The sequence below is a fragment of the Anastrepha obliqua genome, chromosome 1, assembly GCF_027943255.1.
Source record: "Anastrepha obliqua isolate idAnaObli1 chromosome 1, idAnaObli1_1.0, whole genome shotgun sequence".
NCBI lineage: Eukaryota > Metazoa > Arthropoda > Insecta > Diptera > Tephritidae > Anastrepha > Anastrepha obliqua.
This window is the reverse complement of record NC_072892.1, coordinates 40,804,315-40,820,297: the sequence shown is the minus strand read 5'-3', so window position 1 is coordinate 40,820,297 and position 15,983 is coordinate 40,804,315. Positions and strand designations below refer to the sequence as shown.

Sequence of the window (15,983 nt, the reverse complement as noted above, 5' to 3'; positions counted from 1 at the left end):
GCAGGTTTACAACTTTGAATTTTTACTATTCACTGAATTTCGAAATGTTAATTACTCTAAACTGCCAATCTTTGCTTAAAGATTTTGACGTTCTATGGGCTAAAAACAAAATGCTCCAATGATATTGCTTTGCTGGTACTGCTAACTTGGGAAAACATATTTAAGCTGATAACAGATTGTCAAGATAAATTAATTATTTCTAAGACGGGAGAAATCCCTTTGACAGAAATAATTTATTTTTAGAGCATTGTTTATGATTGGATTGAAAAATATTATTCTGTTTTAATAGTAATTTTTAGGCAATTTTTTATAAATGTAAGTGGATGTAAATATCTCGAGATAGCTAATGTAGTATACCGAGGTGATTTGCAAAATAACTAACGAACTCTATGAGATATACGAGTAGGTTGTATGATTGGACTGAAAATCAAGTAACCAAGACAAATAAAAAAGTCAAATTAGCTGTTCTCTTGATATCACCTGGAATATATTCGCATTGAACCTGGAATATATTTGCAATTATCACAAGTCTGACGACAAGCTCCTTACCAATACAAAACAAACGAACAAAACATAAAATGTAGAAGAGTTTGCTTGTTTGTAAAAATTCAGTGAATGGGTTGGTAATATTGTGATTTGTGATATTTAAATAAAACAAACTAATGAAAACGAAGAATCGCGAGTTAGATTGTGAAAGCACGAATTATAAAAATATCACCAAATGCAGTTTTTCTGTGTTTTTATGTGGATGACGCCGTGGCAAGATAGTGTTTCTGTGTATGATTTCTTGTGATTGGTAGTTTTTATTGCTTTGGACTTCCTGCCTCTTCACAAACAAGTTAATCCCCTTTCTTTTGTTTGTTTACTCATGGAATCTGACGATGCAGATAATTCGGAAGGCGCAGCCTTGTGTTCTATCATCCTTGTATTTTATGTTCCTCGCATTATATTCTAATTCTCATGACTTTAGCTTTTAGTGTTGACAACACTTTACATATATGAACTTTTTTCTGTTGATCATCTGTTTACCGATTGCACATTTGTTTTTTTCCACATGTTTAGCCGCTTTCCATTAGAGAGTTTATGGTAATCATTTTCTTTAATTAATAGAATCAGTAATCTTCTGTAAAAATGCAGACAATACGCGAATTTACTCGCAAAACAAAGCGTGGCAATATTCTGAAGGTACCAAATATTAATGTTATTTAAACATAATTTAAAACATAATTCACAAAACATATCCTCTGGCATTATTAGATTGTGCGTGAGCATTACCTTCGTGATGATTTGGGTTGTGGTGCCCAGATTTGTGAGAACTGTGTACAGGATGAAACATCTGTGTCCTTACTTCCTGAACGCGAGGTTAAAAGCAAATTATTCCCTTTTCCGCACTATGTAGTATTGGATACAAATGTGGTACTGAATCAGATCGATGTGTTGGAAGAGGATGCTATATCCAACGTGATTGTATTGTCCACGGTACTGAATGAGGTGAAGCATAATAGCAGTGCGGTTTATAAGCGTTTTCGCGAAGTTGTGCAGCATAAGCCAAGAGGGTTCTATGTATTTGTGAATGAACACCACAAGTAAGCCCCTGTACGGTTTCTTAGTATTTTTTTATTTATTATGGTTTCTATATAAAGGGATACGTACGTTGAGCGTGAGCCCGGTGAGAGTGCTAATGATCGTAATGATCGCGCTATACGAAAAGCTACACTCTGGTATGATCAACATATGGGAGAAGCACAAAATAGTCGCACTTTCCAAAAGTCTGATCGCCCGCGTACCAGGGTTGTAATGCTTACTGACGATGCCGACAATAGAGAGCGCGCAGAAAAGGATGGTATACTGGTAGCAAACGCTGAGGAGTATGTAAAGTCTTTAGTTGATTTTCCTATGCTGATTGACAAGTATGCTCGGAAGAATTTCGAAAGTGACAAGAAAACATTGCCAATCTTCCCTACGCACTTAAGTGTGAACGAAATACATGACGGCATTAAGATGAAAAAGCTTCTGCAGGGGTCCTTTCAGGCATCGCGTGAGAATTACCTTGAGGGTGCTGTTTCGGTTGAAGGTTACGAGCATCCGGTAAATATATTATTTTTTTTATTTAAATGTTTTTAATGTATTATGTGTTTTATTAAACTGTAGGTGCTTATTCAAGGGCGGGAAGCATTGAATCGAGCCGTAGACGCTGATATTGTAGCAATTGAGCTTTTACCTCAAGAAGAGTGGGCTGCACCTAGTGAAATCGTTTTAGAAGAAGGTGTCGATGAAGACCCGGGTGATAACGTAGAACGAACTGAAAAAGAGAAAGTCGTGTTTGAAAAGAACGTATCTAAAACTGAAGAAATTCGACCTACGGGGAAAGTGGTAGGTATTATACGCCGCAAATGGCGGCAATACTGTGGTATATTACAACCTAGTCTGCTGGAAAACACAACACGCCACTTGTTCGTTCCTGCTGATCGTAAAATTCCACGTATACGTATAGAAACGCGTCAGGCGGAACAACTGCAGAATAAACGCATAATCGTTGCAATAGATTCATGGCCGCGTACTTCTCGATATCCGCATGGTCACTTTGTCCGCAGCCTTGGTCCGTTAGGTGATATGAATACCGAAAATGAGGTAATACTGTTGGAGCACGATGTGCCGCACAGCAAGTTTTCTGAAGAAGTTCTGAGTTTTCTGCCACAAATGCCATGGATTATTACCCCGGAGGTTAGTAACGCCTAACTACTTAGCGGTGGTAATGTATTGATATTTCATTTGATTCCAGGATTATGAAAAACGTGTCGATTTGCGTGACTTGTATATTTGCTCTGTGGATCCACCAGGCTGCACGGATATTGATGACGCGCTCCATTGCCGCGACCTGCCTAATGGTCGTTTGGAAGTGGGCGTACATATCGCTGATGTAAGTCACTTCATTCGTCCCGGCAATGCGTTGGATAATGAGGCTGCAGCTCGTGGCACTACTGTCTATTTGGTAGGCAAACGTATTGACATGGTGCCGGAACTGTTGAGTTCCAATTTGTGTTCCTTAGTAGGTGGAGAGGAGCGTTTTGCTTTTTCTTGTATTTGGGAACTAGATAATGAGGCTAATATTTTAGCGAAACGCTTTCACAAAAGCGTCATCAAATCCAAGGCAGCAATGACATACGAACAGGCTCAAATCATCATTGATGATACCACACAGCAAACTGAAATCGCCAAATCGCTTAGAAATCTCAACAGACTCGCTAAGATATTGAAAAAGAGGCGTATGGATAACGGGTAACCTATTAATATAGTAAATTCTTATTATTCTCATAAATAATTTTATGTTTTTATAGCGCTTTAGTGTTGGCTTCACCTGAGATACGTTTCCAGGTGGATAGCGAAACACACGAGCCACTCGAAGTAGAGGCGAAACAAGTGCGTGAAACTAATTCCATGGTCGAAGAATTCATGTTACTGGCTAATTGCACAGTGGCTGAACACATTTGCACAGAGTTTCCTGAATGTGCTATGTTACGTAGACATCCGCGTCCAGCACCCAGCAATTTCGAACCACTCATAAAAGCTGCGAGTCATCAAGGCTTCGAAATTAAAATTGATTCGGGGTTGGAATTGGCTAGCTCATTGGATGCATGTGTGAAGCCAGATAATGCATATTTTAATACAATGATACGTATTCTGACGACGCGCTGCATGATGCAAGCAGTTTACTTCATCAGTGGCACTCTACAGCAGGAGGAATTCTTCCATTATGGTTTGGCGACGCCGATTTATACGCATTTTACATCGCCAATACGAAGGTAGGCAATATATAATTTTATTTATTCAAAGATTTTAAAATTCGTTATTTTGCCAGATACTCTGACATCATTGTACATCGGTTGCTGGCTGCATCTATAGGCGCTGATAGCACATACGCTGACTTACTCGATAAGAAATTAAACGAAGAGTTATGCCATAATCTAAATTACCGCCACAAAATGGCACAATATGCTGGACGTGCATCCGTAGCGTTAAATACGCACTTGTTCTTCCGTGGAAAAACACAGGACGAAGAAGGGTAAGATAAATTAACTCAAATGAGTATCTTGACTTCCTTCAATTATATGGCGATTGTTGTTTATATTCACAGTTATGTACTGTTTGTACGCAAAAATGCATTACAAGTGCTCATACCGAAATTCGGTCTGGAAGGCACGGTGTATCTGAATTCCTTATCCGGCGATAAAGAGAATACACCCGGTAGTGTAATATTCAAATTTAACGAAGAGGTGCGTACTACTGTTTGTTATTTTACTAAACAATAACTTTAAAATTTTCATCCGTAACATGCAAACTTCCCTGCAGGATTATACGCAGCGTTGTGGTGATGTAATTTTTCACGCATTCGATCCGGTCACTGTACGTTTAAGCTTGGACTCACGCAATGTTCAACATGAAAAGCTTGTTTTCCAATTGGTGAAACCATACATAAAGGGCTTTAGCGCAGAGTCGACGGCAGATAGTGCGAATGTAGAAATGTCGGATGTTTCAGCGGTCAATCCAACCGAGGAAGCACCACCACAAAAGAAGAGCAAAAAGTCACAAAAAAAGAAGAAATAATACTTCATATGTATAACTTTTTTACTAATAAACGAAATCCGCACCCATACTACTTCAGTATTGTATTTGTGCAGAAATAAAACAAAATTATGCCGAGTTTAGAGTTTCATATAAATACTCATATGTACACTGGTGGAAAAAATAATAGAAACAAGAGCGATTTGCAACTCTTACAGGTAAATATTTTTTAACTGATCGTTCAATCGAAGTCGCCTTTGCTGTAAAGTACCGCTGTATAACGCTGTATACCTTGGCAAATTGCTTTAATGCTTGTTCAGCTTCTCAGTGTTTTTTGAACATTGAACTATGGCATACTCGTACTTTTGTGGAAAAAAATAGAAACAAATAAAATTAATTTTGCATTTTTTAATTGACGTGAAAGTAAGACTTATTTTTCATTTTATCATAACACTTTATATTATATAAACACTAGCAAATACTTACCAAAATCGCTCCAGGAAAACATTCAACTGATTCGGAGCAGAAATTCATCAAATACTTATGGAATAAAGGCAAAACCATGTACCAAATTGCAGGAATCATGAAATGCTGCAAGAAAACTGCTGCGAGCACTGATTAAATATCCTATGTTCAGATGAGACCAAGACATCTGGTGACAAAGCCTCACTGTGGGACGCCCTACAGGTTCGATGATAACGCTCTGCAAAATTGGTAGACCAAATGGAATGATAGTGGGAAGGGAAGGACCATTTTCACTATGGTCCCCGTTATACAGAAATGGATGCGGAGAACACATGGAAACGTTAATTTCATGCTGACGCTGTTTTTAACTGGGCATGGCTGTTTCAGGCAGTATTTGTACAAATACAAGCACACAGGCTCCCCCTTTTGCCTATACTGTCAAGAAAAATATGAAACTCCTGAGAACGCCCTGTTAGAATGGCGAGAGCAAGACAGCCGCTAGCCTAGTACAACATATGCTAGAATCTGAAATGGTTGTAACGTAGTCTCAACAATTATGCGAAGGCTGAGACATTATGATAATGAACGCAGACAAATGAGTGAATAAACACATCCTGCCCCCCTCGAATGAATATCTTAACTGGTAATATCGAGGGGAAAGAGCAGAACAGCAATAAGTTTTGCACAAAGAGCCGGGGAATATCGCATGTGAATTGGGCATACGTATGAGTCGGCTCAATAATGTTATGGCGCTTCTTTTCTGCATTCGATGTAGGTGCATTTTTTGATTGATGGCAACGGACTACATAAATGCTTCCGATTGCTAGAGAGGAAATGCCTATAAAGTGGGAGTTTATGCACGATAATGGCACCATGCATTCGTCAGCGGTTGTTAAGGCATGGATGACTCAAAATAGGATTAAGGTTTTGCAGTGGTCTTCACAGTCACCAAACCTTTGCTAAAAAAAGCATTGCTGGATTTAGAGCGCGAAACAAGCAAGAACTTTGGGAAAGGATTAAGAGAGAGTGGTATTCTATAAGCCCTGAAACTTGTGCTAAGCTCGTCAATTTCATGCATAGGAGATGTTTGGCAGTAATAAAATATAAAGGAATATCCCTGTAACAACAAGTACATATGTATACTTGTAGTACTTTCTGCACTGTAGAAATGAATACTATCTCTTTAAGTTGTTTATGTTATTTTTTGGTTTCTTCAATTTTGAATCGTTAATGCGTTCATATAGAATTTTTTGAAAAAAAAGAGGTTGTCTGTAAAGTCGGTTTACTGACGATAGTTAAACGTGATAACGTCATAAGAAAATAATGATTAAATGGTTGCATTTTTCAAAAGAAAATTTTAATTTTATTTGTTTGATAGATATTTTGTATGGATATAGAGAATGAGTTAACATTAACATAACATAATATACTTTAACATAACATAACATAACACAACACAACACAACACAACACAACATAACATAACATAACATAACATAACATAACATAACATAACATAACATAACATAACATAACATAACATAACATAACATAACATAACATAACATAACATAACATAACATAACATAACATAACATAACATAACATAACATAACATAACATAACATAACATAACATAACATAACATAACATAACATAACATAACATAACATAACATACCATAACATAACATAACATAACATAACATAACATAACATAACATAACATAACATAACATAACATAACATAACATAACATAACATAACATAACATAACATAACATAACATAACATAACATAACATAACATCTCATAAAGCATTCACCAACAGCTTTCATTTGATACCCATATTGTACATACACGTCCGAAGGTTACCCGGGTCCACGTTTTGACCTATATCTCGAGACCCTATCTACCAATAGGTATTCAAACTATACAAAATCATCTTCAATACCTACTTAACAATGTGTGTAAGTTTGGTTTAATTCGGTTCAAAGACACGGCGGGTCCACGTTTTGGCATATATTTCTAGACCCTAGTCATCAATAGGTATGAAAATTACCCCGTATTAAAGCACTTATCAACAGCTTTCATTTGATATCCATATTGTACAAACACATTCTAGGGTCCACGTTTTGGTCTCTATCTCGAGACCCTAGTCACGGAGCGGATGGAAATACTCTGAACTAAAGCATTCACCAACAGCTTCCATTTGATACCCATATTCTACATACACATCCGAAGGTTACCTGGGTCCACGTTTTGACCTATATCTCGAGACCCTATCTACCAATAGGTATTCAAACTATACGGAAATCATCTTCAATACCTACTTAACAATGTGTGTAAGTTTGGTTTAATTCGGTGCAAAGACACGGCGGGTCCACGTTTTGGCATATATTTCCAGACCCTAGTCATCAATAGGTATGAAAATTACCCCGTATTAAAGCACTTATCAACAGCTTTCATTTGATACCTATATTGTACATACACAACCAAAGGTTACCCGGGTCCACGTTTTGACCTATATCGCGAGACCCCAGTCACGGAGCGGCATGAAAAATACTCTGTACTAAAGCATTCACCAACAGCTTCAATTTGATATCCATATTGTACAAACACATTCTAGGGTCCACGTTTTGGTCTCTATCTCGAGACCCTAGTCACGGAGCGGCATGAAAAATACTCTGGACTAAAGCACTCACCAACAGCTTCCATTTGATACCCATATTGTATATACACATCCGAAGGTTACCCGGGTCCACGTTTTGACCTATATCTCGAGCCCTATTTCCAAAATAAAATATAATCCATGTTACTCGTGGATGATGTAGCTTTCGAATGGTGAAAGAATTTTTAAAATCGGTCCAGTAGTTTTTGACCCTATTCATTACAAACAAACAAAGTTTTCCTCTTTATAATATTAGTATAGACAACATATCTTATAAGGTATATGGTAAATATTACCATACATTTTTTCCTTCATATATAATAAAAAAATTAATAATAATAACATTAAAACAACAGGTATTATTAACAAACTTGGTTTTATTTTAAATTCTTCAAGTGAATCAAATTAATAATAATCAATAAGAAGGCATATGCAAATACGTGAATTTATATATGTACATATGCGCATATACATACATATATACGCTCACTTAAGTAGGAGAGAGCAAGATGTCGAACGTTGCCGTTCGTTTGCTTTGTTTGCTTTGTCGTTCGTTCCGCGCTTTCGCTTGCAGTTCATTCAATGCAATGAGCAAGGTAACGGCAATGAGCAAGGTAACGACATATGAGCAAGGTAACACTAATGAGCAAGGTAGCGACATATGAGCAAGGTAACGACACATTTTTTCGTGTGTGCAGCCTGTTAAATCGAATTATAAGACGTTACCACGTCAAAAATAAGAAAATACTAAAATTTACTTTGTTTCTATTATTTTTTCCACCAGTGCATGTATGTAAGTATGTACTTATGTATATATTCACGTTTATATGTTTATTACGTGTGCCATGGTGTGGGTTAAAACTGGATGATTTAGAAAAACTGCGGGAGCTTATATACGATTTTGGCCCAACATCTTCGAATCCAAATCGTAGGTTAAGGGGTTAAGGAAAATGGATATTAGCAAAAATTTGAAAATTGAATTTGAAATGAACCTTTTTTACCAAGCTTTGTGCACACATTGCATTTGACCTCATCAAGAATTATTTTGAAAATTATTAGAACTGACAAACGCCACGGCCAACTACCAAACGATTAAAATTAAGGTTTCTATCTATCATTTTGCTTCATCATTTGACGTTAGTTCAATCCAAAGTGGATTCAGGCATGAAGTCGTCATTTGTTCAAATATCTTGGATCTATCAACTCTGCGGACGTAATAGCCAAACAAGAGGTGTAAGCGCGGGCGATGTTAATGACGACGCCAAGATATTTGAATTGGGAAACTGAACGAAGTCGGCAAACGTTTGAGATTCTTGGTCGAAGCTATTGAGGGAGGACAAGGTTCATGCCATTTTGATTTATGTGAGTTATTGCGTGACTACATTCAGTTGGATCCGTATTCGATACCTGCCGTAGACATAAAGGAGAAATTTTTTTTGCACTCAAGCACTCCAGCCCCTGCTCAGAAATCCCCCATTGAAGTTCCTACGGCAGTGGATATATCTTCCCCTTTTAAAGAGCTCATTTTGCCCAGATATGTCTGGAAATCTGACAAGTCACATTTTATCTCTTATTCTTCTTATTATATGCATACAATATGCTGAGTAGCACTTTTATTCATATATTTAATTTCAGTCAAAAAACACGAAAGTTCTTGATTGATACAGTACAATACAATTATAACTATTAGCGAATTAAAAAAAGAGAATTGTTTTTTTTTAATTGCAGAATCTAACGATATGAAATTCGAGATCACATTAAATTTACAAAAAGTCTAAGAAAAAGGTGCATTGGACTCGAAATTCGTTTTGAATAGCTTGAGAAAAAAAGGGTAAGAGCTTCGTGAAGTTCTCGTTGGAATAAGAAAGATAATGCTTTGCAAAATAAACGTACAATTAAAGCCACCTTGAATTAAATTGAACACAAAAGAAAGCGATAGATTGAACCTACTGCACTCAAGCGACTTTAATCCAATTAATAACAAACGGGAGATATAAAAGAGAAACGGAACAGACAAATTGAAAGATCTTAGGGCATATTTAAGATATATTTGTACCCCTTTTTTTCTTGTGATAACAAATTGGTGTTAAGGTCTCAAAAATAGAGATATTATATGACGACTGTAGAATATCACGTGACTTAGAGTAAGTGACATGAAAATATTTTTTAAAATTTAAAGAGATATATGAATATGTACAGCATGAAACGCGTTTATTAAAGTCAGCCTGGAGTCTAAGCCCATCCTCTGGGTTTCTTATTGCAACAAACGAAAATCATCTGCTAATATCATTTATAAATAAAGCGAAAAGTAGGAGGCCCAAAAACTACCTTGAGGTCATAGATCAGCTCTTTGCAGTAGCAGTTAAAATGCAGAAAATATAATAATATATAATATAATTTTTTAGCTTGCATTACCAGTAAACTTTTACTGATTACTCAAAAAATTGCAGTAAAATTATTTTTTTAGTGATTACTGGAAAAAATTGTAGTAAAAATATTTTTATAAATACAAATATAAAAAAATGTTTTTTTTTTTAAGTCGATAAAATCATGAAAATCGTCGAGTCTAACCGGCACTTATTCCATTGAAGAAGATTAGGCAGCCAACCGTTTAGAACTATTTGCATGAGAATAATTAATAACTATGAAATGCAAAATAAAAATAAAACTTTATTTTTTTACTGAAACTAATACAAAGAATAATATTAGTAGTAGTTGAAATGTACCTTCATGCTATATACGGGCTTGGTCGAGTTGCAATCACAACCGCGATGTTGCACGATTTTTTAAGTCTCACACGCTCGATGTAAAATTCTTGCAACTTTAGCAAAAGTATAGTGTTCTAACACGGTGAAAAAAAAATCAGAAGGCGTGGCCAACATCAGACTGTTTACCGGCTCTCTGCAATTTTGAAGGAATCAGCTGATTTGCTGTCGTAAAAAAAAAAAGAAAAAAACTGAAGTTGTGTTAGTGATACACGAAAAAAATCAACTAAGCCTACACTAATGCTAATTCGTTGCGGTCTGAACAACGACTAATTGGACAAGTGTGTGAATGCGTGTGAAATGAGCGTGCAGAATTGTGCTGGCGAGTACCCGATTACATGGCAGCCGAAGTTACTCTCACATTTTTAGTTCGGGTGGCCAAACTTTGTCATCTATCGTTCTGGATCTAACTATTAAAAATGTGGACATAGTTGCGCGTAAAGTCTTTTAAGCGGTCTCGGTGGTCCAGAGCTCGAAAATTTAGTACCGCAGGAATTTTTCTTACAATAAAAAATTGAAAAACGATATTTAACTTTTTTAGGCTTTTCATTTAACTTCTTTTACATATAAAAATGAAAAAAGCAAATTGTTTTTAATTTTCATAATTTTAAAAATAGCGCTGAAGTTGACCCTCCCAAAAAATTGAACCTGACGGTGTTGACCATTTTGGCTCTTTTATTTATCTGTAATTGGGGTAGGTGGGTAGGTAAGATGGCAAGAGTACCCCAGGTACACTACAAGTAGCACTTACGTGCCGTTTTGATACCATAATGTGGACCACTACCTGTGATAGGATTTAGGGAGGAGATAAACCGTTTACAGCCATGCAGTGCTGTTGATGTAGCGGAGGAGAGAAAAGGGATCTAGGCTGGTGAATTTCATCAAGTCATCCCCAAAGGGGACGCTGAGGAATCTTAAGCGCCTAGCCGCCAGAGCCGGACATTTGCAGAGAAAGTGTTCCACAGTCTCTTTCTCTGCAGGATCCCCACAGCTTCTGCAATGGGGGTTGTACGGAATTCCAAGCTTCTCCGCATGAGTGCCGATCACCCAGTGACCCGTGATCACCGCAAAGAGTTTGGAAATTGAATGGCGGGGGGTTCCCATCACCTTAAGCGATCTGTTTATAACGTATTGAGGCCACAGTGCTTTTGAAATGGCACACGATGAGACAGACCTCCATCTGTCTTGCGCTTTCTTTAGAAAGAAGTTGTGTAGTTTCCCTTTAGCGACGGCCAAGGGGATACCGATGTCTGAGAAGGGGGCAGCTGGATCCGGTTCTGCCGCCCCCTTCCTGGCAAGCTCATCGGCAATTTCATTTCCCTCTATATTCCTGTGCTCAGGAGTCCAGATGAGGGAAATGTTTCCTGCACGTCCGAGACGTTTAAGTTTCTCCTTGCAGGAGTTCACGAGAAGAGAGCTGCAATATGGCGACGACAGTGCCTTGATTGCAGCTTGACTATCGGAAAAAATATTAATGTAATGTATGGGGTAAACCTTTTTAGTTTTCAACATAGTCTCCTTTTAGGCTTATATCCTTCGTCCTACGCTGTTCTAGTTTGTTGGTCTCTTCTGAATAATGGGATTTGTCCAAGTCTGAAGAATAGCCATTTGTTTCTGCAATCACCTCCTCGTTTGAATAAAATCTTTTCCCGCTAGCCATTTCTTCAAATTGGAGTTCGTGGGAGCCAAATTTGAGGAATAGGGGGGATGTGAAACGAATTGGAACCATTTTTCCATTAATTTTACGACAATAACTGCTGAGGCGTGAGCTGGTGTGTTGTCGTCATGGACAAGGAAAATCACTCGACTTCCTCGATTCAAACGAATGCCAAAAACAAAGGCATAGACAGATCTGGCTGAAAATTGAAGAGACGCTACTAACTAAATATAACCTTGATAATGTCATCTCCCTGAATTTGCACGGATTTTTCAAATGATCGTCGTAATTTTCGCTGCTAGTCCCTTAAATTCTAGTGTTATTGTATTTTTTGGTTATCTACTGCGCCGTTCATCTTCAACTCTTGAACGACCACGTTAAACTCTAAATCCACAGTTGGAAATTACATAAGCAGCAGAGTGCGACCGATATTTCAAGCGGTTGGTGACTGATTACGATAAGAGACAACGCTAAAGGAAAACGGTGCCATAAACGGTGGCCAAGTTGGGACTTACGGTTACGAAGATTTTGCTGTGTTTTTGATTGCATCATCTATTATGAACTTAGCTTCCACCAAACTCTTCATATGGCCCTTTACAGTCAACAATTGGACCAACCTAAGGAAATAATTGTCCTACCTTTCTCTATTTATAGATGACTGTGAAACAGATCATGACAATTACTTCATGAATAAGAAGGATATCTTTCTAAAATTGCCTAAAACAATAATTTTTGTACGGGAAATTTATTATCCAACAAATTTAATGCTTTTAAAAGTGAAAAATATGCTAAAAATCAGAATTTCTTAATCAAATTTCGAAGTAGACTTAATTATAATATATATTGTCGGTTTAAACCAAAATAATACTGAATTAAACAATTTTACATTTACTGGCTTGGATCACACCCGCAAAACTGTGCGCTAGCAACAACTCGGCCTCAAGCATTCAGTCATTTTTTGAGATAGCTACACCACCAGGTGGTATGTAGTAATTTTCACGTTCTCCTTCCATAACATTAAGATGAATCTACTAACCTTCAGTGGACACTTACATATATGACACTCCACCGGAAAAGTGCAGAGAGGGCATTATTGTATTGATGTACTCACTAAAAAATAACGTTACACAAAATCTTACTTCAAATTTTAAAATTTATGCTATAGGCTGCAAATATTTCGTCCCTTAATTTGCGTCGCAGGGTGACCAGATAAAGGCGATGGAAAAAATTCAAATAAAACTTCGAAGATAAGAGATACCAATTTGATTCCGACTTTATTTTGAAGTTACATTTTTGCCATTGTGTATGGAATGCGGCCGCCGTAGCCGAATGGGTTGGTGCGTGACTACCATTCGGAACTTACAGAGATAACGTAGGTTTGAATCTCAGTGAAACACCAAAATTAAGAAAAAACATTTATCTAATAGCGGTCGCCCCTCGGCAGGCAATGGCAAACCTCCGAGTGTAATTCTGCCACGAAAAAGCTCCTCATAAAAATATCTGCCGTTCAGAGTCGGCTTGAAACTGTAGGTCCCTCCATTTGTGGAATATATATAAAGACGCACACCACAAATAGGAGGAGGAGCTCGGCCAAACACCCAAAAATGGTGTACACGCCAATTATATATATATATAAATATTTATGGAATATCACATTATTCAAATACCCACCTGGGGTTTTCAGGCAGTGCTTCATGCGTTCGTCCCAATTTTTGATGACTTGTTTCAATATGTGCGCCATTATTATAGCAATAACATTTGAAATGTTGGTATCGAGTGCGTCCAAGTGGGTGATTTGTTGGCGCAGACTAACCACTTGACGTAGTATCAGAGAAAGTAATCGAGGAGTGTCAAGCAGCATGATCGCAGTGGCCATGAATGCTCACCATGAGATAACCCAATTGCCAAAATTCTCCTTTAAAACTTCGAGCTTTGCGTCGCTTGTATGGCATATGGTGCAGTATTTTTGAAACTACATACAACTCGGATATATCAATGTTAAAGTCGGTTAATAACGCTCTGTACTGAGAATCATTGACGTCAACGGTTTCTCCTGCCTCATTTCGAAAGAAAGAAGGTACGCTGCTGCCGCCAGGCATAAAACAGTTAATATTTGTGATGCATTAATGCTTGATCGAACACTTGTGGATTGTAAAGGGCTTTCCAAGAACAGGCGTTATTTTGAATAGAATAGAGATAATTAACGATTTTTTATGGCTGGAATTGGAAGGTATTGATCTGGACAACGTTTAATTTCAACAAGACGGCGCTACGTGCCACACAAGCAGCAAAACCATTGATCTTTTACAGGAAGAGTTTCCGGACCGTGTTATCTCTCGAAGAGGTGATCACAATTGGCCACCGAGATCTTGTGATTTAACATCTTGTGACTTTTTTCGTTGGGGCCATGTGAAAGAGAAGGTCTACGCCAACAGCCCAGGGTCGAATCAAGACCTCAAAGATGGAATTCGTGAGGCTATCGAGCACATAGAACAGCCACTTTGCAATTCGGTTTATTCGCTACAATTATATCAATTTTGCTTGTTGAAGAAGACATAAATTGTCACAGTAAGTGATGCGAAAAAAACATTTTCTGGTATAAACAGCTAAATGAAATGGGCTCAGAATTCGGCTTAACATTCGACGAATGCATCAGTAGTTTGCAGAGGCACGGCTTTTGCATATAAAGGCTAAACACACCAGAAAACATAGCGAAAAGGCACTCGGAAGTGCATCACGCATATATTTACAAATATTTACTTAGATCAAACAAAGGGTTCAACGTACATAAAAAAAGGAATGCGGATTGACGATATCTCAATGATTTTCAAAGCATGATTTTAACGTAAGCGTTAAACGCCAATAAATTCGGAATCGTGTCAAAAATGTGCAGCCTCTGCAATCTGAACGAAAAAGAAAATTTGAAGCATTTTATAGGAAGATGTCCTGTACTCGGTTTTTGGTATTCAACTTTATGCAAGTGAGTAGGTAAGGAATTTCGATGATACTTTTTAATAATTTGTACATAAAAGGTCTTTCAAAAGCGATGCCTGGATGTCAGTAGTGAATAATTCCTAGACGGTACCTTTTTTATGTCATCTTTAACATTTGTCAAATGATGTACAATTTTACACGATAGAACAACGCTTTCAAATTATATATATATGTGTATATAATTGGCGCGTACACTCTTTATCGGGTGTTGGACCAAGCTCCTCCTCCTTTTTGTGGTGTGCGTCTTGATGTTGTTCCGCAAATGGAGGAACCTACAGCTTCAAGCCGACTCCGAACGGCAGATATTTTTTATGAGGAAGGGGCGACCACTTTAGAAAACCTTTTTCTTAATTTTGGTGTTTCACCGAGATTCGAACCTACGTTCTCTCTGAATTCCGAATGGTAGTCCTGCACCAACCCACTCGGCTACAGCGGCCGCCTTTCAAATTTTTGAAAATTATTATGAAAGTGGTTGATTTTTGAATACATCGTGCGAAATAATGGTGCGCATAAAAAAATCAAGCGGTGAAAAAATTTCAAGAAACTAATTCTGTCGAGGATGGAAAAGGGACTAGCTAACCTGAAATTGGATTTTGTGTGGAGAATTTTGCTACTGTAGCGCAAAGTGTTGATTAACCACCTTCAACATCGATATCTCGATGTTCTCAACAATCACGCATTTATGAATTGAAAAAAAATTTGTACATGTTTTATTTTAAAACAACATCTAACCGCGTCTTTTGAACGATCCTTTATCCGGCATGTCTGAAACGATGCATAATAAAATGGTAAATGTTACTGAATATTTACAGTTGCATGCCCCTAATGTTAACTTTAATAGCTGCTGAAGCACAACAATTGGAAACCAA

The 15,983-nt window shown here is 37.5% G+C and overlaps 1 protein-coding gene across 1 annotated transcript; it reads left to right on the top strand.

Moving 5' to 3' along the window:
- The first annotated feature begins 1,025 nt into the window (after positions 1-1,025).
- Positions 1,026-4,960, top strand: LOC129252975 (exosome complex exonuclease RRP44). Its single transcript, XM_054891180.1, has 9 exons — positions 1,026-1,185; positions 1,258-1,586; positions 1,644-2,088; positions 2,152-2,724; positions 2,783-3,279; positions 3,339-3,803; positions 3,860-4,063; positions 4,136-4,274; positions 4,351-4,960. Exons 1-9 carry the CDS (start codon positions 1,132-1,134, stop codon positions 4,603-4,605), a joined length of 2,961 nt encoding a protein of 986 aa, XP_054747155.1. The 5' UTR covers positions 1,026-1,131; the 3' UTR covers positions 4,606-4,960.
- The last annotated feature ends 11,023 nt before the right edge of the window (positions 4,961-15,983 follow it).

Bases quoted from the DNA above. Each gene is read 5' to 3' on its own strand.
- LOC129252975 (XM_054891180.1), top strand. From the start codon at position 1,132: ATGCAGACAATACGCGAATTTACTCGCAAAACAAAGCGTGGCAATATT. The intron at 2,089-2,151 runs GTAAATATATTA...ATTAAACTGTAG, and splicing joins TTGAAGGTTACGAGCATCCG to GTGCTTATTCAAGGGCGGGA. The intron at 4,275-4,350 runs GTGCGTACTACT...ACTTCCCTGCAG, and splicing joins TATTCAAATTTAACGAAGAG to GATTATACGCAGCGTTGTGG.